This window comes from Myotis brandtii, unplaced genomic scaffold, assembly GCF_000412655.1.
Source record: "Myotis brandtii unplaced genomic scaffold, ASM41265v1 scaffold248, whole genome shotgun sequence".
Classification (NCBI taxonomy): Eukaryota; Metazoa; Chordata; class Mammalia; order Chiroptera; family Vespertilionidae; genus Myotis; species Myotis brandtii.
Window position 1 is genome coordinate 1,602,392 of NW_005359397.1, and position 25,007 is coordinate 1,627,398.

General features: G+C 45.5%; 1 protein-coding gene across 1 annotated transcript in view; it reads right to left on the reverse strand.

Moving 5' to 3' along the window:
- Positions 1 to 25,007, reverse strand: part of FHOD3 (formin homology 2 domain containing 3) — a 347,834-nt gene that overhangs the window by 131,204 nt on the left and 191,623 nt on the right. The window contains exons 6-8 of the mRNA XM_014540586.1: positions 21,035 to 21,129; positions 9,139 to 9,250; positions 2,663 to 2,757 (exon numbers count right to left, since the gene is read on the reverse strand). Coding sequence (XP_014396072.1) covers positions 2,663 to 2,757; positions 9,139 to 9,250; positions 21,035 to 21,129 — 302 coding nt within the window. The remainder of the gene's footprint in view (positions 1 to 2,662; positions 2,758 to 9,138; positions 9,251 to 21,034; positions 21,130 to 25,007) is intronic.

Sequence of the window (25,007 nt, forward strand, 5' to 3'; positions counted from 1 at the left end):
CCTTAGAGCAGTGATGGCGAACCTATGACACGCGTGTCAGAGGTGACACGCGAACTCATTTTTTTTGGTTGATTTTTCTTTGTTAAATGGCATTTAAATATATAAAATAAATATCAAAAATATAAGTCTTTGTTTTACTATGGTTGCAAATATCAAAAAAATTTCTATATGTGACACGGCACCAGAGTTAAGTTAGGGTTTTTCAAAATGCTGACACGCCGAGCTCAAAAGGTTCGCCATCACTGCCTTAGAGAGTTGTGTGCACTGAAATATTTAAGTCCTTTCCTTCGGAATTTTTCTTGACTGGTTGTATTGTTAATGTAACCTTTACCTACCAGAGACCAATTAATCTTTTATGTTGAGGTGTTTTTTTTTCCTCGTTTTTCTATGGCTTGATGTGTTACAATGAACTCTTGAATTGATCCGGAATTTATTCTGGTAGATGGACAAAGTTTTTGTTTATTTCCATTTAGCAAGACCTCCCGATCATGAACAAGCTAACCCACCCCCTTTGATGTCAGTCACAGCATAAGAAGTTCCATGCATTGGGCCATTTCACAGTTCCTCCGCTCCCCTCCTCTGCTGAGGGAGGAGCCAGGACCACACTGCTTTACCGTTGGAGTTTGCACATCTTTTTTTTAATGGTACATTGACTTTGGAAGATAGTTTTGTAGTTTCTTTTTTATATATATTTTATTGATTTTTTACAGAGAGGAAGGGAGAGTGAAAGAGAGGTAGAAATATCGATGGGAGAGAAACATCAATCAGCCGCCTCCTGCACACCTCCTACTGGGGATGTGCCCGCAACCAAGGTACATGTCCTTGACCAGAATCGAACCTGGGACCTTTCAGTCTGCAGGCCAATGCTCTATCCACTGAGCCAAATATCTAGTAGAAGCTACTCCTTGCAATGACGCTGCTTTCTACTAACCTGTCCCCAGTTCATGAGGGAAAATATTTCTCCTGTTATATTTCAGGAAGAGATATGGGGTTTGCCATGTAGGCCTATACCCCGCAGCTTGAACAGTACACAGGCCTGCCCGCGGTGGGGCTGATGAGGGGCTGAAGGCCTGCGGTGGGGCTACACCTGGTCTAGGGTATAGCGATCTGCAAAAAAATAACCACCTGACCCCAGCCTCAGTGATGAAGGACTGAGCCACCACCATGAAGGAAGTCCAGTCCCAAAAGTGGGTTGTCCCAGGCCAGTGTGAGACCGACCCTTGGCCAGAGCAGCATCTCTGAGAATGAATCCTGAAGACTCCGACTGCCCTCCAATGTGGTGACCAGGGAGGGACATGACAGAAAGGTGTCACCGTCATAGAAGAAGGATGGGACCCACTCCCAGGAATCTCATCTCAGGCCCCAGCAGTCAGAATTCAATAAGCAGTGCAGTAAGGGTGCCTTCATTTCTCCTGACTGTGAACACTTTCCTTACAGTAAAACATACTCATTAATTGCTTAAGGAAAAATGTTTTCAAGGGGAAATCTTGATAGGAAAAGTGGTCATAAAATTCCTGCTATTAGAAAAGACCTAGCCCTGGCTGGTTCGCTCAGTTGGTTAGAGCATTGTCCAGATACATCAGGGTTGCAGGTTTGATCTCTAGTCAAGGCACATACAAGAAGCAACCAATGAATGCATAGTGAAACAAATTGATGTCTCTCTCTCCCCCTCCCTCCACTCTTTCTCTCCCTCCCTCCCATTCCCTCCCCCTCTCTCCCTTCCTTCCTCTCTCTAAAATAAATAAATAAATATAAAATTTTAAAACAAAAAGGCAAAGAGCAAAGCACCAGAAGCAAGCAGACACTCACAGGGCTTCACACAGGTGTGCATCAGCACGCGGGCACACACACCGTGTGTGAGTGTAAAGGGTTTTCTCCTGTGAAGAAGCACACCTCGACCATGGTTCCAGCCACCATGAGGGGGTCCACAGGACGCGGCTCTTAGTCAGAGGGCACATTTTAAACTTCCACACTGTAGAGCAAAGCACCAGAAGCAAGCAGACACTCACAGGGCTTCACACAGGTGTGCATCAGCACGCGGGCACACACACCGTGTGTGAGTGTAAAGGGTTTTCTCCTGTGAAGAAGCACACCTCGACCATGGTTCCAGCCACCATGAGGGGGTCCACAGGACGCGGCTCTTAGTCAGAGGGCACATTTTAAACTTCCACACTGTCTTAGTTCCCTAGGACTGCCATAACTAATTACCACAAACTGGGCGGCTGAAACAACAGGGATTGATCCTGTCATAGTTTGAGACTAGAAGCCTGACAACAAGGTGTGGGCAGGGTCCTGCTCTCTCTGAGGGCTCTAGGGGAGGGTACTTCCTTGCCTCGCCCTAGACTGGCTGCTGGAAATCCTGGCATTCTCTGGCATCACCTGGCTTAGAGATGTATCACTCGAATCTTTGCCTCTGTCTCCATATGGCTGCCTTCTTCATGAGCACATGTGTACATCTTTCCTTCTATGTGTTTCTCTTTCTGTCCTTAAAAGGACAGCAGTCATAATGGATTAGGGCCCATCCACATGACTTCATCTTAGCTTGATTACATTTGCAAAGACCCTATATTTTCAAGTAAGGTTACATCCACAGGTACCAGGGATAGGACTTCAACATAGCTTTGGGGGGAAACAGTTCAACCCATAACAAACATTGACCAACCTTGTTCACTAAAGTCATCGCATAAACTAGCAGCTCTGTGTCGACCCCGTCTTTTTCCTCCAAGATTTCCATGATATTTGACCAGGGTACAACTCCTGCGAGTAAAGCAAAAATCATTAGGAACAGCAATTCAGCATTTCCCATCCAACTCACTTCAGAGTTTATCTAAAGGCTCTTCACCCAAAGATGGCATGTCCTTCAGTCACTGAGTATCACAGCATGACACAGATTTTGAATTAGGTGACAATATACCACATTATCCTTCTGCACTTGAAAATGTATATTCTTCAGAGTCAGGAGGCCCAACAATTTGCTTGAAAGTTCCCATCACATGAATTACGTAACTTTTAAGAATGCATTCACACACAGCTTTTTAGGCCATGCGTTTCACTTGCTGAGTGCAGAAACCCTAATAAGTTCTCTCTGTGCATCAGCATGCTACAGTCTGATCTCCTGCAAGGAAAGGAGATGTGGGAGGTCTTCCCATTCACGTGGGCTCTAAGAACTGACAGTGAAATGCCCATCTAGCAAACATTTCAAGAACAGAAGTATATTATCCCTGTGTAATCAAGCACAAATACGACTTAAGCAGAAACCAAGTAGAAGGAACTGGGTCTAGGAGGAGGCTGCCATCAAGAGTTTTATAATCTAATAGAGCAGTTAGGCCTAAGTACAAGAACACATGTCCACACAGAGTAAAGGCACGCACATCGGCACTGCCAGGGCCAAGGCCACAAAGGGGATGCATGCCCCTGACCCACTTCCTGTGCCTGAGACAAGCATGTGAAGTGAAGTGTCGCTTTGCCCATGGCGTGGCTGGGTGGAACAGGAAGCTCTTTCCTCTTTCTTTCTACAGACCTCAAATGATAATGCTCATTTTTTGCTGATAAAAGTAAATTCTGAAGTAATCCAAAGCCAGTGGATTCTAAATGCTTGTTCTTGGATGGGTTGTGTCAGAGCTGAAATGTCTACAGAAAAGTCAATGGAGATCTTTGAGGGCAGGAAGTGGGTTAAGCTGGTGAAGTTGTAAGAGAACCAGAGGGTCAATGCACAGTCAGAAAAAGAGAGAAGACAGGAGAATTTAAGAAGGGAACAGGCACCTACTATACAGTGTGGAAGACACAGATGTCGTTTGATGTAGATCTCTTGGCTCTCCCAGCAAGTGAACAGAAAGCCCGATCCTTCCGCCAAGTTGCCCAGTTGGTCAGAACCAGACAGGCTGCCATAACCCTTTCTAACTCTGGACACAAAAGCATGATCCTTCAACCATTAACTGCTGAATGATCTTCTTGCTGGTACTTATCATCAAACTATGTTGAAGTCCTCACCTGTTCTTCAAACCCCAGCAAAGTAACCATTTCTGCCCTCGGGACAGCCAATCAATGTGGTTAGCAGGTCTTGGGCCTCACTGTCTGGGTGCAGTGCTTGTGTTCATAACAAAGGCAATTTCTATTATTCACACTCGGCACCCAACCTCAGCAGAAAACACATGTTCTAGTCAGTCAGCCACGTATGGTTAAAAGGCAGACTGTGCAGGAGAGAAAGCATTGAAGCTAAGAATTTCCAGTGGTGCTGGTGGGCCCAGAACTGCCTCCTAATTGCACACTTTGAAGCCAAAGATGCCAAACCAAGCCTGGGATAGAAAGGCCAAGAAGCAAAGGCAAGCATCTAGTAGAAAGGGAAGTAGCCAGGTTATTCATTCTCTCTCTCTCTCTCTCTCTCTCTCTCTCTCTCTCTCTCTCATAGAGGCCAATACAATGGTGCACCATTGTGTCCTTTATGATGAAAACACCCAAATACTGTCTTAATTTAATTGAAAAACGTGATATTTAGCTATGATATCTCATTCTCTACTACTATTTAAGGATTTCAAGTTTGGAAACTAGAATATATTCATACACTGTTGGGATGAATGTTCATTCTGCTTTGTTTGGGGACCAGAAAATGGGAAATATTTAGAAGAATGAAGGTAAAGGGGAGGAAACATTTTGGTTCCACACAGCAGCCTTGGCCGGGCTCAAGCTGGCCTATGTTAAGCACCAGCCGCTACGACGTGCCCAGGAGCTGCCACCTGCCGGAACTAAGTGGCCCAGTTCACCCAGCACTACAGTGATTATGTGTGTGGGGGTGGGGTGGGGAGGAGTAGGGAGTGGGGGTCCTGTTTTAGAGTCATAAATCATATCATCTGACTCCTTCACATAACAGAGAAAGAAACAGAGCCCCAGAGTGGTGGAATGTACGGTGGCTCAGCAAATGCATCTAAATTGGAGTGATGGTATCAATCTCATAGGATTGCTGGGAGGTATCATGGAGATAAAGCCCTTGCTTGGCCTTTTTGCCTTAGCACTGACCAAGCACATGAGAAGGCAATAAGTTACTTAACCATGATTAGCTGTCTCTCTCCAACTCCACCCCCAACCCCTGGAGTGAGTGTAGGCTCAACAAGAGCCTGTTTATTTATCTGCTGTTTCAAGCACACAGTTGGTATTTAAACATTTGTCAAACAAATTAGTTTTATATAAAAATTTCTTAGCATAGAGCCTGTTACGTGGTAGGCACTAGAATATCAGTAGCTATAATTGTAATGGTGGCTGGGGGTGTGCTGACACTCCCAGAGGACAGGCTCCTAGGCCAGTACTCTCTTAACCCAGAATAAATAACTGTTCGATACTTTCCCCCTTTTATTTTCCTCCTAGGTCTCCGAATTAAACCCCAAAGAAAATAAGATATTTAGCACAATGCCTTGTACACGAGTTGGTCTCATACCCAAACAGAAGGTCCTCATGGTATGTTCCACGTCTTTCAACACAATTGATGAACACACTTAACACACATACTTCGGCTATAAATAATAATGGGAATAGGGCTGGTGTTCTGTCATCCCCTAAAACCCACTATGCTTTGTGCATTCTTCGAAGATCCATACATCCTGAGCAGAAATCAGAGACAGGAGAGCTTGAAAGGATGGCGGGACAGTTTCCCCTGTTAATCATGTGTGCTACACATGCTGGAGAATTAGGTCATATCTCATCACCTCCCATGCAAATGAAAAATGGAGCTTCTTCAAAAGCAGCGCTGAACCGAATTGGTGCTGACTCATCATTTACAATGGAAATTTCAAAAGGGGTTACCCAGTCTGGTCACTTGCCCCACCCTCTGTCTGAGGGGCAAACCCATATAGTCAGAGGGAAGGACACCCTTCCCAGGGCTGCAGAGGGTTTGCAACCAGTTTCCTGTCCATCACCAGGGGGAATTCTCAAGGAAAGGAGGCAGATGACAAAGCAAGGCCCTCTCATGGGCTTCTGGAAGAATCACTGCCTCTCTATCTTTCTGCCAGGCTCTGAGAAGGTGACTTGGAGATTCAAGCCAAAGAGAAGATGACCCAGCAGTCTGAGCAGATGGGTGTGTCTGCTTTAAAAACATTGTTTTCTTTCCTTTTCTTTCTTTCTTTTTTTTCTTTCTTTCTTTTTTTTACAAGTTGGGAAAAGACGGTCATCACTTTGTCTTGGGGGAGAGACTGAGTAGAGCTCAGAGCCTCCTTGTTGTGCCCCAGAGACTACCTCGAATCCACCTTTTCATTCCAGCCCCGGAGCAAAAGTGCCAATTGTCTGGATCAAACAGGGCATTTTAGATTTTCATTAATTCATAAATATTGATCAGTCCCCATGATGGACTTAGACTCCTCAGCTTTTATGCCGGCTCCCTAACTGGCCCACTTTTGGCCAAAGGGCAAACTATCTACACACACATAATGAACCCTCTGGTTAACCCAGGCATGATGTGTGTAAAGCAACCAGGAGGATTTATCCTAAGAGAATTTCATTGGCTTCTGGTGGTAGTAATTTTTGAGAACTCCTAGCTTATTTGCTGATTCTTTAAATCTGAGAGTTTTTATCATCCAAAAGAATTCCTTTCTATTCAAGCAAACCCAGTCTATATTTTAATATACCCATTCTCCACCCCATCTCCCCAGAGGAATGTGTCTAACGCCACCTGAGGAGTAAAATTTATGGCTTAAGCTTGTGCACAGTGGACATGCTTGGCTGGCCCTCATCACCTCTGGCACCTCTGCTCTCACCGGCCGAGGAGGAAGTGGAGAGCTGCTTCCACACCTACCGGTGGAAACACACCTGGGAGTCAGGGGCTCTCTGCAAACACCATGATATATGTATATGTTTAATTCCACCACCGGGTTCAGGAACACTGACTAGCAGTAAAATAGGATGATGTTATATGCGTGCATTATGGCCAAGACCACACATGTCCATAGAGGAATGTGCTATTGGACCACATGTGATAAACTACACGTCTCAATTTGTTCCACTGGTGATATTCCTTCTTTTCTTCCAGCTGCTAGTGCTCAGGAGCAGACAGATGACAGTAGTTGCCCAAAACTTAAGAAATTTTACAGGCAAAAAACCATGAAGTAAACTATCCGTTAACTTGCTTAATTTTTTCCCTTTGTTTTTTTACTTTTTTTTACAAGTTGGGAAAAGATGGCCATCATTTTGTCACGGGGGAGAGACTGAGTACAACTCTGAGCCTCTGGCTGAGCCAGTGGATGGAGTCTTGAATGGGACGTCAGGCTCTGAGTTCATCTCAGGACCATTCCTCTACCCCATGACACACCTTCATGAAATGTGAGGCTCAAGGAAGGAAACAGCTCCCAACTCAATGAAGTCAAAGCACAACCCCAAGGTCATGAGAAGACTGGCCCCTCTAACACGACGCCCATGACAAGGGCCCATGGGTTACCCAGAATTTAGGACAGGAAGCTGAAGAGTCCACTCATCATTCTAAAGTAATCCCCAGAGTTGGGTGTCAAGCATGACTCCTCTAAGCATGAATGAAAGGATCTGCCTCGCTATCTTCCCAGACACCCACCTCTGGCCCTAACTCTCATTCACTGGCCTTGAGAAACCTCTCTCCTTGTCCCCTGCTTCTGAGTCACTGGCAGTCTTCATTGAGGATTCTCAGCTGGCCTCATGATCTACTATTGGCCATAAGGAATTTCAAATCTGGTACCAGATGACAACATGCTGTGGTAGAAAGAAACACACAGACCTGTGCTGGTCTGGAGCCCACCTTCCAGGCTCACAGCCCTGACCGTGCATGAGGTTCTTCTCTGTCACACACATCCACACAGAGGCCCGGAGCTGCCCCGGCCTGAGATCCACCGTGCATGGAGCTGACATCTGCCTGCGCATTCATGGGAAAGGTATGGGGGCCCAATTTATGGTTCTGGATGGTTTTCATTAACTTACATTCCGATTTTCAAAGAAACCAGTGATCTACTTTCTTTCACCTTTGAATTTAGCCCTGGAAGGTGTGTCTAGTTGTATCTCAGCTGATTTGTGCATAAATCTGTGCAGACACACTTACACCATAAGGAAATGTACCCCTGTGTTAACACGATTTCTGTCTGGTGAGATGAGAGGTGATTCTGCTATTGTCTGCTTTATACTGTTTTTTCCCCCCAAAATTTTCTACAGAGAGCATTGCTGTTATAATCATAAAAAGAAAATAAATGTTATCAAGTTTTTGATCATCATCATCACCTATCTTACTGGGGAACAAAACTAAAAGTTTGTTTTTTAAAAGGACAAAACAAAACAAAAAAACCTTCAACATCTTGGTTTCAGGCTTCACAATATTATAGGGTCCACAGCATGTTACACACTGAACCAGATCCAAAGCTGACTCTTCGTTAAGTGTGCAGGGCAGGCCCGCTAGACACTGGGACACCAAGAGGAGAGCCAGGCACCCTGTCCTCAGGCAGGGCACACACTCAGGAGAGACGGGCAATGAAAACAGCACAGCAGAGAAGGGGGGCGCATGGGGGCACTGAGAGTACATGGCTGTCTGAGCCAAGGGAGGGGCGTGTGGTGCAGGCCAGGTGGGAGACAGACACATGGCAGGTAGACAGGGGCTGGATGGTACAGGGTCAGATGAAGGGCTTGGATCTAATCCTATGGGCACTGGAAGCCACTGGCAGGTATCAGATGGAAAATGGTGAGACCAAATTTGTGCTTTAGAAGAATCCTCCAACTGCAGAGGCCAGCGTAGCACCTGGGGCTGGCAAGGGACACCAGGTGAGAGACGGTGAGGGACCCCAGTAGGGAAGGGACATGTGGTGGAGGGGAGGGAACATCTAGGGGTCAGAGTGGATAAAGCCTGTGTAAAAGGAGGGGAGGAAGGAGCCAGGACAGGATGGGAAAGGAGGAGAAAGACCTGGTCCTGTGTGTGCTCAGTGGAGGGGGACAGAGTGAGAAGACAAGCTCAGAGCGAGTGCTTTTCTTCCCCTGCAAACCTCGCTCTGTCTCTAATCTTTATATATTCACTATGGTTCCTGCAGTGGGAGGTCCACACAAAGGGAATTCTGTTTATCCTAATTCTGTTTTGAACGTGTAAGAAGTGGGAGTCTTCCTACATCAGACAATTTCCCTTGATGAAATCAGGGGGCGGGGACCACTCACCTCTTTTAGTGTCCACAGCAGAGACCGCCTGGATCAGAAGGGGCGCGTTGGACTCCGAGTACTCCACAAAGACCAGCAGCAGCTTCAGGGCCGTCTTCACCACCAGGCGGAACTGCGCAGAAAAGACACCATCACGGGGGGCACACACAGCCCCTTGCACCCGAAGGCATCGTCTCTAACAGCAGCGGACACCACACATGCTTCGGCCCAGGCGCTCTTCTCAACAACTACACAGGCTTCATCCCGGGGGCCTCAGAAGGCAGGCATTAGAATTATCCCCACTGCACAGATCAGGAAACTGAGGCACGGAGCTGCCCAGGAATACACCCATAAAATAGAACCCAAATTTGAAGCCAGGGCCTTTGGTCCCAGAGCTCACACCCAGGATCTCTCAATACCCCAGGCAGTGGTGGCTGAGTCAGTTACAGTAGTTCCCCTTATCCGTGGGGATACGCGCCAAGATCCCGAGTGGATGCCTGAAACCACCAAGGGTACCGAACCCTTCATACTATGTTTTTCCCTATACATACACACCTACAATAAAGTTTAATTTATAAATTAGGCACAGTAACAGATGAACAACCTATAATAAAAAGGACAACTATAACAATATACTATAATAAAGTTAGATGAAAATAGTCTCTCTCTTTCTCTCTCTCTCTCTCTTATTGCACTGCACTGACTCTTCTGATGTAAGATGACACAAGACCTACGTGATGAGATGCAGTGAGGTGAACGAAGCACATGTTATGACGTAATGTTAGGCTACTATCAGGGCCACTTGAACACAAGCACTGTGATACTGTGACGGTCCTTCTGACAACTGAGCCGGCTGCTCCACGACCACCAGGCAGGGAGTGTATCTACAGTGTGGATCCACTGGACAAAGGGATGGTTCACATCCCAGGTGGGATGTAGCAGGACAGCACAAGATTTCATCACACTACTCAGACCGGCAAACAATTTAAAAGTTATGAATTGTTTATTTCTGGAATTTTCCATTTAATATTTTCAGAATGCAGTTGAGCATGGGTAAAAATCACAGAAAGCAAAACCGCAAGTAAGGGGGGAATACTCTACTTCGTTTTTTCTAGACTAGAGCATTGTAGAGTAGGAATGATCAGAATTCTCATTTTTTTGGCAAGGACACAGGGACAGCAGATTAAATGGCTTGTCTGAGGTCACGACAGCTAGGTCAGGTGAGCAGGCATCTGAACCAAGTCCGGTCATAAACTGAGCAAGTGAGGCCATCTGGGGCCTTAAAACCCACACTGGTTGGGCCCAGGGCACAGCATTTTTGAGGAGCGAAACACAGAGTCTCTCCTCCACACAGGTCACAGTAATTCAGCCAGAGAAATTCCCAAACTTCCCCCTGCAGCCCAGCCAGCCCTAGGCTGTGGCAGTGGCAGATGTTTCCAGATCAGCCCTCTTCCTGCCACTCCCCCCCTCTCCCTCCAAACACTGCTTCATCCTTCATCCACAGTCTTGTTTCCTGGACCAGCTTCCTTCCAAGAAGCACCTCCTCAGGACACTCACACACCAACTACCTCCTAGAAATGGGTTCAAATCATGCATCTAAGAAACAGCAAGCCTCCCCTGGATAATATTGCTCAGTGGTTAGAGAGTTGGCCCATGCACAAAGGGTCATGGATTCTATTCCTGGTCAAGGGCACGTACCTGGGTTGCAGGTTTGATCCTCGCCCCAGTTGGGGCCCATGTGGGAGGCAACCAATAGATGTGTCTCTCTCACATCAATGTTTCTCTATTTCTTCCTCTCTCCTCTTCCTCTCTCCCTCCTTGCCTCCTTCCCTTCCACTGTCTTTAAAAATCAATGGTAAAAATATCCTCAGGTGAAGATGAACGAGAAAGACAGAAAAAAGGGAGGGAGGGAGGGAGGGAGGGAGGAAGGGAGGAAGAGACGGAGGAATGATTCTTATATATAACTAGTAGAAAAAGAGCACATCTAATCACTGTATATTAGAGATAATGGTATAGCCTGCTTATAGGAACTCAATAACTGGAAGTTGTTACTATTATTAGTGGTGGTATTTAAGCTACTCAACACAAGTCATCTATGCAATACTGGTACATGATCAGGGAAGGAAGGAAGGAAGGAGCAAGCTTGTCCCATCCCTAGCAAGTTGTTTGTCAGTTGCCCACCCCTCACAGACAGGAACACGGCCTGAGGAGAGGGGCTTATTTGCACTGTTTGCAGGGCCTGGAATGACACTTGGCACAGATTGGGCTCAGCAATGTTTCCTTAAGGAAAGAATTAGTCAATTAATGACCAATCAATGCATGACCCTCACCTCCATCACCATGGTGGTGGAAAACTGGCCCCAGGTTCTCCACTTGCAGCCCAAGGAAGACCCAGGGCCTCCTGGATGTATGTTCTCATGTCAAAATCTTAGGGACACGTGGGACTTTACAGAGAACTTGGGGCATCATGCACTCCCACAGGGAGCAGAGTAAAAGCACCACCCACCCCAAGTCATGTCTCCAAAATGCAAACACCTCCGCTGCCCTGCCCTGCTCTCCTCTGTCACGTTTCCCTAGTAAACCATCGTCTTTTCCTTGACTCCACACCTCTCTCCTGCCAGTCCTGGGGTTCTCAGCTCCCCTTTATAGGAAAACTTCTCAAAAGAGTTGCCACACCCCTGGCTCCAGTTCTTCACTTCCCAGTGACTGCACAATTACACCAAGGACATCCTCATGGCTCTGTCCTTACCACCGGGATGGAGTTCTTCGGAGAGCCCTCAGCTCTTCAGGGCATTTTACCTTCATAACTTGAGTCCTGCATTTGGTCCTCTGTCCCCTGAGAAGGAATCAACTAAATTCCAGAGTGTTTTTCTCACCAACTACAAGGTTGGGGGTAGGAGGTAAGGCAATGGCATAATAAACTGCACTATCTTGGTATACTTAGAGCTCAAGAAATTTCTCCAAGTAAATAAAACACCCAGCAAGTCCAGGCTTGGCGACTTCCTTAGTGGGCGGACTGTCATTATGTGGTTTAAGTCTACCCAGTGCCTTCCTGGGAAAGAACCTGGCTGCTGCCCAACCCCGCTCCCCATTAGCCGGTCTCAGCAGGGGCCCTCATGCCCATCTCATCAAGGTTTCTTTTGAGCATCTCTGTGGTCCTGGGGCCTTGGCTGACATGGTCCCAGGACCCAGGACCCCTGAGCCACTCTCCAATACCAGGCTCTCTAATTAAGAAACCACTGTTTTCTAGCAAATCCTTTTCTATTGGTCTCAACATGCCTATTCATGTCTTCTCTTTTGCTTAAAGACTCTGTTTGGAGTATTTTGGGCACTGTAAAAGAGAGAGAGAGAGAGAGAGAGGGAGAGAGAGAGAGAGAGAGAGAGAGAGACCCCCCCAAACTCATTCATGATTTCAGGTTTCTAGCAATTTGGTTACAGGTGAGTCTAAGTTTATGTTTACATGTGTTTGGAGGACTTACTATGTGAAATTAATAAGCATATTGAGTAGTTAAGCTACTTTAGAAAAGAGAGAACATGAGAACATTAACTTTATGGAAATGCATGATACTAAGGGAGAACATGTCCTAACTAATCATCAAAATACAGCCAGCAGGACTCATCAGAAATACCTTCCTAGCATTGCTGCATACACCTGGAAATGATAAAAGTATGTTACTTCAAAAGATCTCTATATCAATCCCTCATTTATCCAGAAAGCACTTAATTTGATGCCCTCAAGTATGTAAAATAGTCAAAACCCTCCAAAGCTTTTGGAACAGCCACAATGGAGGCCACACACCCATTCTTCCAAGTCCAAACACGTGGCTCATCTCTATGCTCTTAAAAATCCACACTTGGTGCTACTTGAACTTATCGTAGGCATTCTAATAAGCTCGACTGGAAGGAGCAACCCAGAGACCAGTGACAGATCAGGTAAGGCAGGTCCACTGTGGCACCAAGAGTGAGGACCACGAAGGAGGAGGGTGGGAACAAGCCACGGCTGCCGGGGCAGACACCTCCACCTGCCTCAGACGCAAAGGCTCCCCAAAGGGGCGTGGCCGTGCCTCTCCCATCTGAATTGTCTGATTTTCAGCTCTGCCTGGTGCTCTTTCATGTCCCAATGAAGAGTCTCATTGCAATGACTTATAAGCTCAAACACTTGCCCACCTGCCTAGCACCGAGCGAAGATCAATCAGAACTGATTCTCATTCTTATGGAAGCGTGACCATTGGAAAGATAAAGCAACCAATCACAGCAAGTTCAACAGGGACACAGGGCAGCAAGGAGTCAGCCTCAGAGCAGGGGCTGCGGCAGAGAGTGCAGTTCCCACATCGGGATGTTCTCTGTGGCCGCTAGCTGAGGTTACTGCTGGAAGAATTCAGAGCCTGGATGGGGGTGGACTGGCTGCACCGTTTAAGGTCCCTCCCAATCCCAAGATGCCCTGCTTCTTTCAACGTCTTTAGCACCTGCCAGATGCCCAGGACCCAAGGAGATGTAGGACCCAGAACACCTGCAACACACAATTGAGAGTGTTACCCACACTAGAGGCCCTCAGAGCCAGGGCTCCGAGGACAGAAAGCCCTTCCCAGGGGACAGCCCTTTCCAGGAAGAAGAGAGTCAGTCAGACAGACTCAGAGCGGATCCAGCCACCTTTCTGGGTTTCACGGAGCAGAAAGGTTATGTGATAGCCTCTGGGCTCCTGCTCACACACATGATTCCACTTCCTTGGGGCTGGAGGGAACACTCGGAGGGTCTAGAGACTCAGCCTTTGGGCCACACGTTACCTACTTCTCACGTGATTACTTCTAGGGAATGCTAGTGTTCTTTTTTAACGCTGTCCATTCTAGTCAGTGATGCTTTAAGTTGCTCACACATACAGCTAAATGACAGTATGTAACAGGAATCGGAGACCTGCCCTTTGCACTGGGCTGGAGGGGAGACAGGCACACCTAGCCAGCTGTGGACTGCTGTGCTTCTCATGTGTGTTTAGCACATTTGGGGGTGACCGGGCTGAGCTTTCCTTTCTGCAGCAGCTCTCAATTCGCACTCTCTGTTCCTACTCAGTGTGAAACAGAGGCTGAGTCCTCATGGGGACAGAAGTGCCTTTAACGCAGGGATGTACATTAGTCAGGCCTCAGTCGGGCCTGAGCCTCCAGTCTGCATAAATCACTCGAGGCTCCAGCGTTACTCCCTGCCCACGAGGCTGGGATGAAGTGGGTAGCAGGATGGTGAAGACGCCTGAGCCTCCAGTCTGCACAAACCACTCGAGGCTGGGATGAAGTGGGTAGCAGGATGGTGAAGACATGGTGCTTTGCTGGGTTTTTCATTTTCTGGGTCAACCCACAGGGAGGGTGTGGAGTCAGCCTGTACGGAACCCGGGTGTCCAGGTTTTAGACAAAATGTAACCACCAGATGTATGGAAAAGGAATAAAAGGCAATTTTCCTCAATAAGTTTGCACTTGAAAGCAAACTAGAGCTCCCTGCACGTTTTTATTGTACTTAGAGAAACCCAAGAACTATACTTAGCAGGTCAAATATGCTGCTTATTAAGTAGAAATAAAAGTATCCCCCCAAATCTCCAAATTCCTACTCCTCTTCTAAAAATGCAACCACCATAAAAAGAAAACAATTTCCAAACCTCAGGACTTAAATTACAAAGGGGGTCAGAAAAACAGACTTCGTTCTATTTGTTTCATTTTCCACTAAAAAAGCATAAATACATGTTATAGAAGTGGATGCTGGTTATTAAAAAGGATTTCAAAATCGGCGAGATATCTTGATCTGCGAAGCTGTGCCACTGTTTACAAGCTTGCCAGAAAGAACTAAGAATATCTGAGTATTTTATCAACAGAAAAATTCAAGTGACTTAAGACACTAGATTTTCTTAATAAAACACTTTCTTCCAATGACATAGACTGAAGCTTGAATTCCTGTGCAGGGATCTCAGATCAGGCCCTGAAATCTATGTCACCGTCTGTCCATCAGTCCAACAGACACCTCTGACTCCGGAGCTCTCCGCCTTCAAAGACTCTGTCAGCAAAATGAGGTGGGTCTTATCAGAAGTAAAGTACAGGCCCGACTATGGTACCTGAGCACAGAACTCGGGGCCATGGCTCTCAGATGTCCCTGAAGGAGAAGTATAGTCACCAGGGTTGGCACAGCTGCCAGGACAGGAAGTCACCTGTACCAAATTCATGTGCAATGGCCTCAGGGCCTGATGGCAGACTTGCTGATGACTCAATGAAGTTTGCAGAAAGAGAACCGGCTTTGGGATGAACCTAATAGGCCAAGTGCAAGGCTAGGAACCCTTTACATTGTTACTCGTTAGTGGAAATCTTACAGAACGTCAAACATAGCAGACTATTCAAAAATAATTAAAATGAATATCAAAATAATAAATAGTGCTACAAATGAGCATGTTCTTCTACTGAGATACAATTCTGGGGCCTTAAGCAGCAGGTTTCGTTAAAGAATGATGACAAGACCAGAAAATATCCATTTTGCTCACTTTCCCTTAGGATATTCATCGTAATTATGAAGAGTTAGGTAACATAAATAGGTACCATACATAACATAAATCCCTCCTGTTACTGTTCACTAAGGAATCCCAAAAACTCTGCATTGAAATACTGCCTTACAGAGCAGCTTGAAGCGGGGAAATCAACAAGGTTGGGTGCTTTTCCGGTTAGTGATATCCCTCATTTCAGATACAAAACCCTATGTTCTAGGAGGCTATGCAACCTGTCACACAGCTAATTGCTGGAGGAAGTCAAATCTGATTCTTTCTATTCTCCAGTGAGGAAACCTGTTTTTCCCTCTTGTGAAAAAATTTAAGTCTTGGGGAAATGGGACAAATACTCTTTTCCAAGCAATAATCAAGGTTAAAGAACTTTCTTAAGTAAATACCAGCCCTAGAAACATGAAAGTGGACAACACCTGAGCCTCAGGTATGGTGAATGCCCTGTTAGCAAGAGTTTGGCATCCAGCTCACATCTCCTTAGAGTGGATGGAGGAGGGTGGGCAGGTGAGTGCTGGCAGGTGGACAGAGGCCCGGGGATGGCAGTCAGCAGCCTGGCAAAGGCAACCCTGAGCCTGCAGGGCTACTTCCAGGCCTGCTCCCAGAAGCCTCTGCTTCTGGGCCTACTGTCTATTCACTTCTCCTAGAACAGTGGTCGGCAAACCACGGCTCTCGAGCCACATGCGGCTCTTTGGCCCCTTGAATGTGGCCATTCCACAAAATACCACGTGTGGGCATGCACATACAGTGCGAATTTGACCTAAAACTTTAAGTAAAGTTTATTAGGTTAATTTTAGGGAACGTTGTGGAGTGAAAGAAGATGTAGTGTCGAGGATTGAGAAAGGTATGTTGAGATGGTTTGGACATATGGAGAGGATGAACGAAAGGAGATAGATGAAACAAGTATACAAGATGAGTGTGGATGGGAGAGTTGGAAGGGGTTGACCTCAGCGAACGTACCTCAATCAGATTGAGGACGTTTTTAGCAAAGGCCAGCTTAGGAGTACCCTAATTAAGTTAATAACAATGCACCTACCTATATAGTTTAAGTTTTAAAAAATTGGCTCTCAAAAGAAATTTCAATTGTTGTACTGTTGATATTTGGCTCTGTTGACTAATGAGTTTGCCGACCACTGGCCTAGAACATCGCTTTATGGGGAACAGCCCACAAAATACTCCGGGGTTTTCACATCACCTCAAATGTTCTTCTGTATTAGAATCCCTTTTCCCTATTCGTTTTCCAGCTGCTAGAGCACAGATGCTAGTCCTTGACTTGGCCACCTGCCCTAGAAGGGCAGAAGGGTCAAACCCTCACCCGCTACTCCTGTTTATGGAGTTCTGTCTATGGAACAAGGAGCCTCTTGGACAGGGTGACATACTGCCTTTGAAAACTCAACTTCCATGGAGTAGTGAGTGTGTACTCCTTCAGAAAGCAGAGCACCACGTTTGGCTGATGACAGAGAGGTAGAGGCAGGTCCAGATGAGGAAGGCTTTCCACCGATTCCAGTGCCCAACTATGGCTGTTGGAAGTATCAGGAATGTGGCTGGTGAATGTCAGGAACATCTTTGGCAAGACCTTGCCACCTCTTCAAGACTGGGATTTTGTGATTTTATCTTATGTAACTCAAAAAGCACTTCAGATCTCACACACAGGTGGGTCATGTGCCTCACACAGCAGTGACATGCTGACAACTCTGAGGTCAAAGGGCTCGCCAGCCAGCACTTACTGGAGTACCTGGCCCCTTGGGGGCATCTGCTAAGCTGTCCTTGGGGACATTGCCTTCATCTCAAAACCAGCCTATCAGAGCTTTCCTGCCAAGGAACCTCAATTTCCACTTCTTTCTCCTACCAGAAGCAGTGCTGCATTCCTAGCTGCCCAGATTTAAAACTGTATTCCCCCGATCTTTGATTCCTGCTTTTATTTTTCCATATCCAGAAACCCAGTCCTAGGAAGTTATTCCTCAAAATGTCTCCATATTTCCAATATTCTGTTTCCACCTCAACTCTTGACCAGGCCTCATCACCTCGCAGCGTTGATACTACACTAGCCCTTAGCCTCCCATCCCTGTCCATTTCTCCCCCTGCACCACTCTATTCTACACACCATGCACTACTAATCATCCTCATCATCTTACAGTGTCCCCGTGTGTGTGCGTGTGTGTGTGTGTGTGTGTGTGCGTGTGTGTGTGTGTGAGAGAGAGAGAGAGAGAGAGAGAGAGAGAGAGAGAGAGAGAATGGCCCTCTCATGTGTGTAAGAGTGTGTGTGTGTGAAAGGGGGACTGTGGCCAGAACTCAGCTCAGCTTTAGTAGCTATTCTGGGAGGAGTAGGGAAGCATGACCAACATCACACAAGTACCAACGCTATCCAGAGATCTGTGGTCAGCAACCTAGGGCACCGCTGGAAGAATTGATTCAGTGGGGCTGACAGAGAACTGGAGAGAACAGAGCAAGCCAAGGTGGACAGAATCACAGATAGGGCAGACTCCATGACCACAACAGGAGGCATCCTGGGGAACCCACAAGGAACTAGGGGTCCCTGGGGCCTCCCCCATGGGCCAGAAGGGGATCCATACGGTCACGAGAGACAGAGGCTCTGTCAGAGTGACAAAAGGCTGTGCTGTATAAGCTGAATCATCTTATCCCAATTAATGAGACTTCCATATGCATGAAGAGGAAAAATTCACACCATGTGAGAAGTCACAGGGTGGACCACTGCTTCTTACCTCTGACTGGGGTTTAAAGATGGACTTTGGTAAACAGACTAAAGCACTTTATTGAAAACACTTTTTCTTTCTTTTAAAAAGTAATTATTTGGCAGCAAATACATCATTCTGTCCTCTGACTTTGTGTCTCAAATATCTGCAAATATGTGTTGCACAATGACCCTCTGGCAGGCCTGATGGCAGCATCACATCGTGTTGCCTTTCATGGAAGGAAAAAGGAAGGTTATGAAGACAGGATGGCAAGGTTTTCCTAACCCAGGATTTCAGTATCAACTCTGTGCCGGTTTAAGGTAAAAACCACAGGATCTCAAGGCAAACCTTTTAGGTACTGAGAACTCAACTCTTAGTCAAAAGAAAGCCCTAAGGGCCCCTGGCTCTCCCGCCTTAATTTTATTTGAACTGGGAGAAGCTCTGTGGCCCTATCGGCCAGTTTGTATGTTTAAGGAACTAAGGCTTCCTTCTCAAAACCTAGAAGTGTAGGTTAGGGCATCCTTTCTGCTTGCAGATTCCTCACCATCTAGATATGGGGTGATGGGGAGTGTCAGGGGACACTGGGTTGGGTTTGTAAATAAGAGGTGATCGTGTTAGAATTGCACGGAAAACAAACTTGGTGGCTGCTGGCGCTGTTGACTTTTGGCCACTGGCCTGAAACTGAGCACAGCCTGCAGGGTCATCGGATGTCACAATAAGTGAGCGTGGGCTGCGGGGCATCGGCCAGGGTCAGTCCATCCCCTTTCTAGCACCATGGCTGCGAGGCATAGGCTGCTCCGTGGCTCTATCTTCTCACCTTCACAGTGACCGGCCCAGTGTGAACACAGGAGCCAGAGACCACTATGGACCTTCCTTTGGGAAAATGACAGATGGAGCACTGATCTGGAGATGATGCCCTCAGTGAGGAAGCAAATGCCCAGCTCAGACAGAGGCCCCGAGAACAGACGCCCAGGGTCCCCACCACTGCGTGTGCTACCCAGCAAAGGGGGCTGGGACACAGAATTCCTACATTCTCATTCTTGAGGGCTTTTAATTTGATGGTTTCTCCATGGTATTTAGAAATGCAATAAGGAATTTTCCCACGTGTGCCTTTTGGTGGTTTGTTTTCCTTACAGATGATTCCAAATGAAAATGGACAGGATGCTGCTGCAGACCTTGGCTGAGTCTTCCCCCGTCTACTGAGCAGACAGATGCAGGCCTGAGGCCATTTCCTTTTGCTCATCTCCTCTTTTTCTTTTCCTCCCTGAGGTTTCTCCTCTCATCTTTTCCCATCCCCCACCCCCTTCTCTCCTCCGTGTCTTTCCTCTCAGTATCTCTTCTCCCTCCCATCCCTGGTGATCGGCTGAAAGGCTGAAACACTGCTACTTTTCCTACCATAAGCACGCTGGGTTTTATTTCCTGTTAGAAACAGGGCTGACCGTTGGTGTTTTATCACGACCATAATAAAGCTATAAAGATTTCTTAATTCAGCCATGACATATATCAAGAGTCCATTTTTATTGCAAAGCCTGCTCCCTCTCCCTAGCTTTTGGAATCCCGAGACCCTCCTCTGTCTAACCCTGATGCCCACTACGGTCACCGTGATCTCCTCCATGGTGCCCCACCCACCCTCGCCCCACAGCTGACCACACTCCAGCCTTGGTTCATTTGCACCTGCTCGGAGCTGGATCCCTTCTTCCTCCTTCTTCCAAGTCCCTCCTCCAACTAGACCCCTCATGGCCCCACCTGAGAACCAGAGAGGACGATGCCAGAGCCTCACCCAGCTGCCAGGACACGCAGTGACAGGATGGAGCTGCCTCCTTGGCCTCACACTCCCAGAGTATGGAGGGCATCATGGCCAAGACATGGCGAGGCAGACACATGCCAATATCCATGCAGGAAATCAGATAGACTCTCATAACTAAGCATTATTTCCCCAACTAAAAAATGGGAATAAAATCATTTACCTTTTAGGAGGTAATGTTTGCAAAGCATTTTTACCATGCCTGCTGCCTGGTAAATATTTAATGAATGTTGACTACTTTCATAGTGAATGGCGGAGTTGAAAGACAGTCTCAAATTCTTTCATCTATATATAGGAACATGCATACACATCGGTACAACCCATACATATGTGCTTAAGTATCTGAATGTATATGAATATGAAATACAGCAGGTAAGATTGATACTGTTTCTATGGTATAGTTTTTATTTTATTTTATTATATATTTTTTAATCCTCACCTGAGGATATGCTTAGAGAGGGAAGGAGGAGAGAGAGAAAGAGAAACATCCATTGGTTGACTTCTGTACATGCCCCAAACAGGGATCGAACCTGCAACCCATGCATCTGGCCTGACTGGGAATCAAACTGGCAACCCTTTGGTGCACAGGACAATGCTCAGCCAACTGAGCCACTCCAGCCAGGTGAGGGTATAGTTTTTAAATTAATCATTAAAAACAAGAGGCGCCAAAAGCATTTGATTAAATTTAAAAGAAGAAAACATAAAATGCATTAAAGAGTCATAAACTCTTGCCATTTGAGTGTATTTTTAAATCTATAAAATAGGAGTCCTCATTTGTATTGTGACAGGGCTAGAACCAAGCCAAAAAGGATTCCTTTCTGCAAAAGCATCTCAGACAGGGTAACAGAAAAAGGCAGATGATATTGAAACTGAATGACATGTTCAACCAGAACCTTCTCTTACCTTTGACCCGATGAGAGTGTACAGCCACTGAATGGTTTCATTGTGGTTTATTACTCCGTTCATCCCATCCACATACAACATAATCTGGCCCAGAGCTACAGAGGAAAGAAAAAGAAGCAAGGAGACATTATGGTTTTACGTGTAAATATAATTTTCAACGATCATAATGGCCGTGGAGATTTTCATACTTTAAGTACACAGTATGTTAGGAACCAAATTAGAAGAAAATGCCTGGGCTCTGAAAATAGCAAAATCTCATTTTAGAGAGAAAAGTGTGGATCACAGCAGAAGAAACAAGGGCTATTCCTGGCGCCTGGAAGATGCAATTAAGGTACCAAATGCAGTGATTGCTGTTTCTCTGCGTCTTGATATGTAAATGCGTGTTTTGACGTTTCTATATCTGTGTGCAGTAGACAGGCAGCAATAGCCATGAGATGGTGTCTGGGCTGTAGCTTCCTGGTGGGGCCTGAGGACTAATGAAGTTTCCACAGCAACCTGTCTAGTTGCCCCCAGAGGCTATGGAACATCCCCAGCTGAGGCCGTTTGAATCCTTTAGATAAGGGATACATATATGTATTTTAATATTATTTATAATTCCTTCTAAAGACTTGCAGAGTTTAAGATGTCAGAAATCATGAAAAATATCATTTTTCAAACACAAAGTCCTAAATTCTTAGTGGAGGAAAATAGTCACCACATATTGCCATTGTTAAAAAAGAAAATCCGAGCCATGGCATTTCCTTTTTCAAAAATACATGATCTCCATGTTTTCAGCTCCCTCATATCAAAATAGTTTGGACTCTAGATAATGAGCAGAAGTTACATACTCTAACTAAGTAGGCTCCCTGAAACCATATCTGACCTCCTAAATCTCATTTCACCCATAATGAATGGGCCTGGCATTGACATTGTTAGGCAATACTTTCTTTTCATGGTAACAGTAGGACATCACAAACTGGAAAACATGGAGGAGTGAAGTAAAAATAATTCATAATCCCATAATTTAGGTTAAGCATTCTTAATATGTTAATGCATTTTTCTTATATTCTTTCTTTGCTTTTCTTTTTTGTTAATCCTCACCCAAGGATATTTTTCCCATTGCTTTTTTAGAGAAAATGGAATGGAGGGAGGGAAGGAGAGAAGGAGAAGGAGAGAGAGAGAGAGAGAGAGAGAGAGAGAGAGAGAGAAACATTGATGTGAGAATGTGAGAGAGACACATGGATCGATTGCCTCTTGCACATGCCCAGGACAGGGCTGGGGATTGAACCTGCAACCCAGGGACATGCTCTTGACCACGAATCGAACCCAAGACCCTTCGATGTGCAGGCCAACACTCTAACCACTGAGCCACAGGGGCCAAGGCTCACATTCTTTCTTTTATGCATCACACACACATACAAGTTTATATGTAGGTTGTAGGAGAGTCTATATAAAATGGTGTTAGTTGAGAAAAGTAAAACACAAAATAGTGAGTATATAATAATTGCAAGCATACAAATATATGTGTGATATTAGAAAGCTATTATTATCCTACCCAACAAAAGATCAAATAACACAACCGCATAATCATTCTGGAAAAAATTATGCCCCTATATACGGAAAAACTCAAAACTTAAAAAAATTACTTAGATCCTTGACACAACAAACAGTGTAATTATTGTAATAACAGATTCATATTCTACTTAATGGTGAAACACTGAGCTGTTCCTATTAAAATCAGGAATCATTTTAAAATGATGCCTCCTAATCCCATAATCATTTAACACTGCTCTAGAGTTCAGGAAAATTTAATGACATGAAAAATAATGAGATGTAGGATGGTTGGAAATGAATACATAATTTTGTTATTTTTGCAAGAAATGTCATAGATTCAATAAAATATTCATCTACAGAATTTACAATGAAGAGGTCACGATTGCAGCCACTTTCTCATCTGAATGAGAAATATGTATGTCACATATAAAGAAAACCAGAGTTTGATATAAAAAGATAACAGTAGATAAAAGGACAGATGACAGCAAATATGATGAAGGTTTAAATGATGTATTATATATAGACACTTCATACAAATTGATAAGAAAATACTAAATGCCAACAGAAAAAAAGCCAAAAGCTTTTCATAAGAGACAACAAGCTGGTTCACATAATGTACAAAGAAGTTCATTCTCACTATAACAAAAATGCAAACTAAAACAATATTGAGGTAGCATTTTCACCGAAATGATCAAAGATATATTTAAAAGAAATGATTCGGTTATTCATTGCTGGTGAGGGTAAACAAGTAACTTCTTACATTACCGGTGGCAGGGCAAATTGGCACAAGTCCTGTAATATGACTATTTAGTGCTGTCATTGTTTTTTAAAATAGTTACTATATAATTTAGAGCCTGTTGTGTGCCATGCTATAAAGGGGGGTAATATGTGTTATTAATGCAACAGCTCTCCTGTGTAGTGGATATTATTACCCCCCCCCCGACAGAGGGAAAAACTCAGGCTCTGAAAAGTGAGGGAATGTGCCCCAAACCCACCACTACGGAGGGGTGGAGCCCACCCCCAGCCATAATGGTCTGGCTCCTCCTTGTTGGTACTTGGAGCCTGAAAGTCCTCTCTGCCCCCAACCCCCATCAATGTGATTTCGGGAATCTACCCTAAGGAAATAACCTTATGTTAAAGTGGGAAAAAAGATGAAGCAAACTCACTGAAGTGTCATCTATAATATCAAAATATCAATGAACACCTAAATACCCATCATAGCTATGGAACTCAGCATACAGTCATTTACCAAAGCTATGTCCTAACTGTAAAGTGTTTATAATAAAAGAATTAAAATGTAGAAAATTATGAATAAACATCACATAATTCAGGTAAGCACTAACACCTTCATGCCCAGAAGGAAAGGAAGCCCCATGATACATTAAGCATTATGACTGTGCATATGTTCTTTGGATGTGTTACTTTCCTATTTACCCACTTTTCCATTATGAGCATCTTTCACTTCTATAACAGAAAAGTAAACCTCCTCTATAGAAACGGGGACAAAATCAGACTGTAAAATGTTAGATGCTTTTCTTTTGGTTTTTAGAATTTTTTACTAGCAGTGTACCCCTTCCACCTCCACTTCAGGGAAGAGCTCTGAGAATTCAGTGCATCCTGCCCCACTTTCCCCTTCTCCCCTCTTGTTCCTCCTCTCCCTTCCAAAACAAGCTGGCGAAACTCCAGGGAAGGGGAATTTGCACCACAGTGCTTTTCCCATTTGAGTTCCACTGTTGAAGAAGATGGATGCTAGAAATATCTAGCATCACTTTGTGATATTTCTAGGGGAACACTTTGTAAAGTATGTGCTTGTCTAACCACTATGCAGTATACCTGAAGCTAATCCTATATAATAAAAGCCTAATATGCAAATTGACCAAATGGCAGAATGATCGGTCGCTATGACACACACTGACCACCAGAATGCAGGTGTTCAATGCAGGAGCTGCCCCCAGCCCGCAGACCCCAGGCCAGCCAAGGCAGGTGCCAGTGGGGGCCCCTTGATCGCCTTGCCAGTCACCCCGTAGAGGGAGGTGACTGGCACTGGTGGTGGGGGGTAGGGCCAGCAAGGCACCAGGCTGGCCAAGGTGGGTGCCAGCAGGGAGGGGAGGGGGGCTGATCACCCAGCTGGTTGCCCCACAGATTGGCCCTGATCACCGGCCAGGCCTTAGGGACCCTACCCATGCAGAATTTCGTGCACCAGGCCTCTGGTACAAAATATAATTGAAAAAAGTTTAATTAAAAAATTAAACAAAGAAGTAAATCTACAGGCAGGTTTTAGCATCTTCTAAATCTATCCAACAGCACAGGGGGAGATAATGCAGACTCTTGGGTCTCTGGAAGGTGCATCCCTTGGGCCCTCCCCCCAGGGCTGAAAAGGCAGGAATGAAGGTCTCCATCCTAACCTCTCAGGGCCTCTGGGGCTGCAGGCAGTCCATGA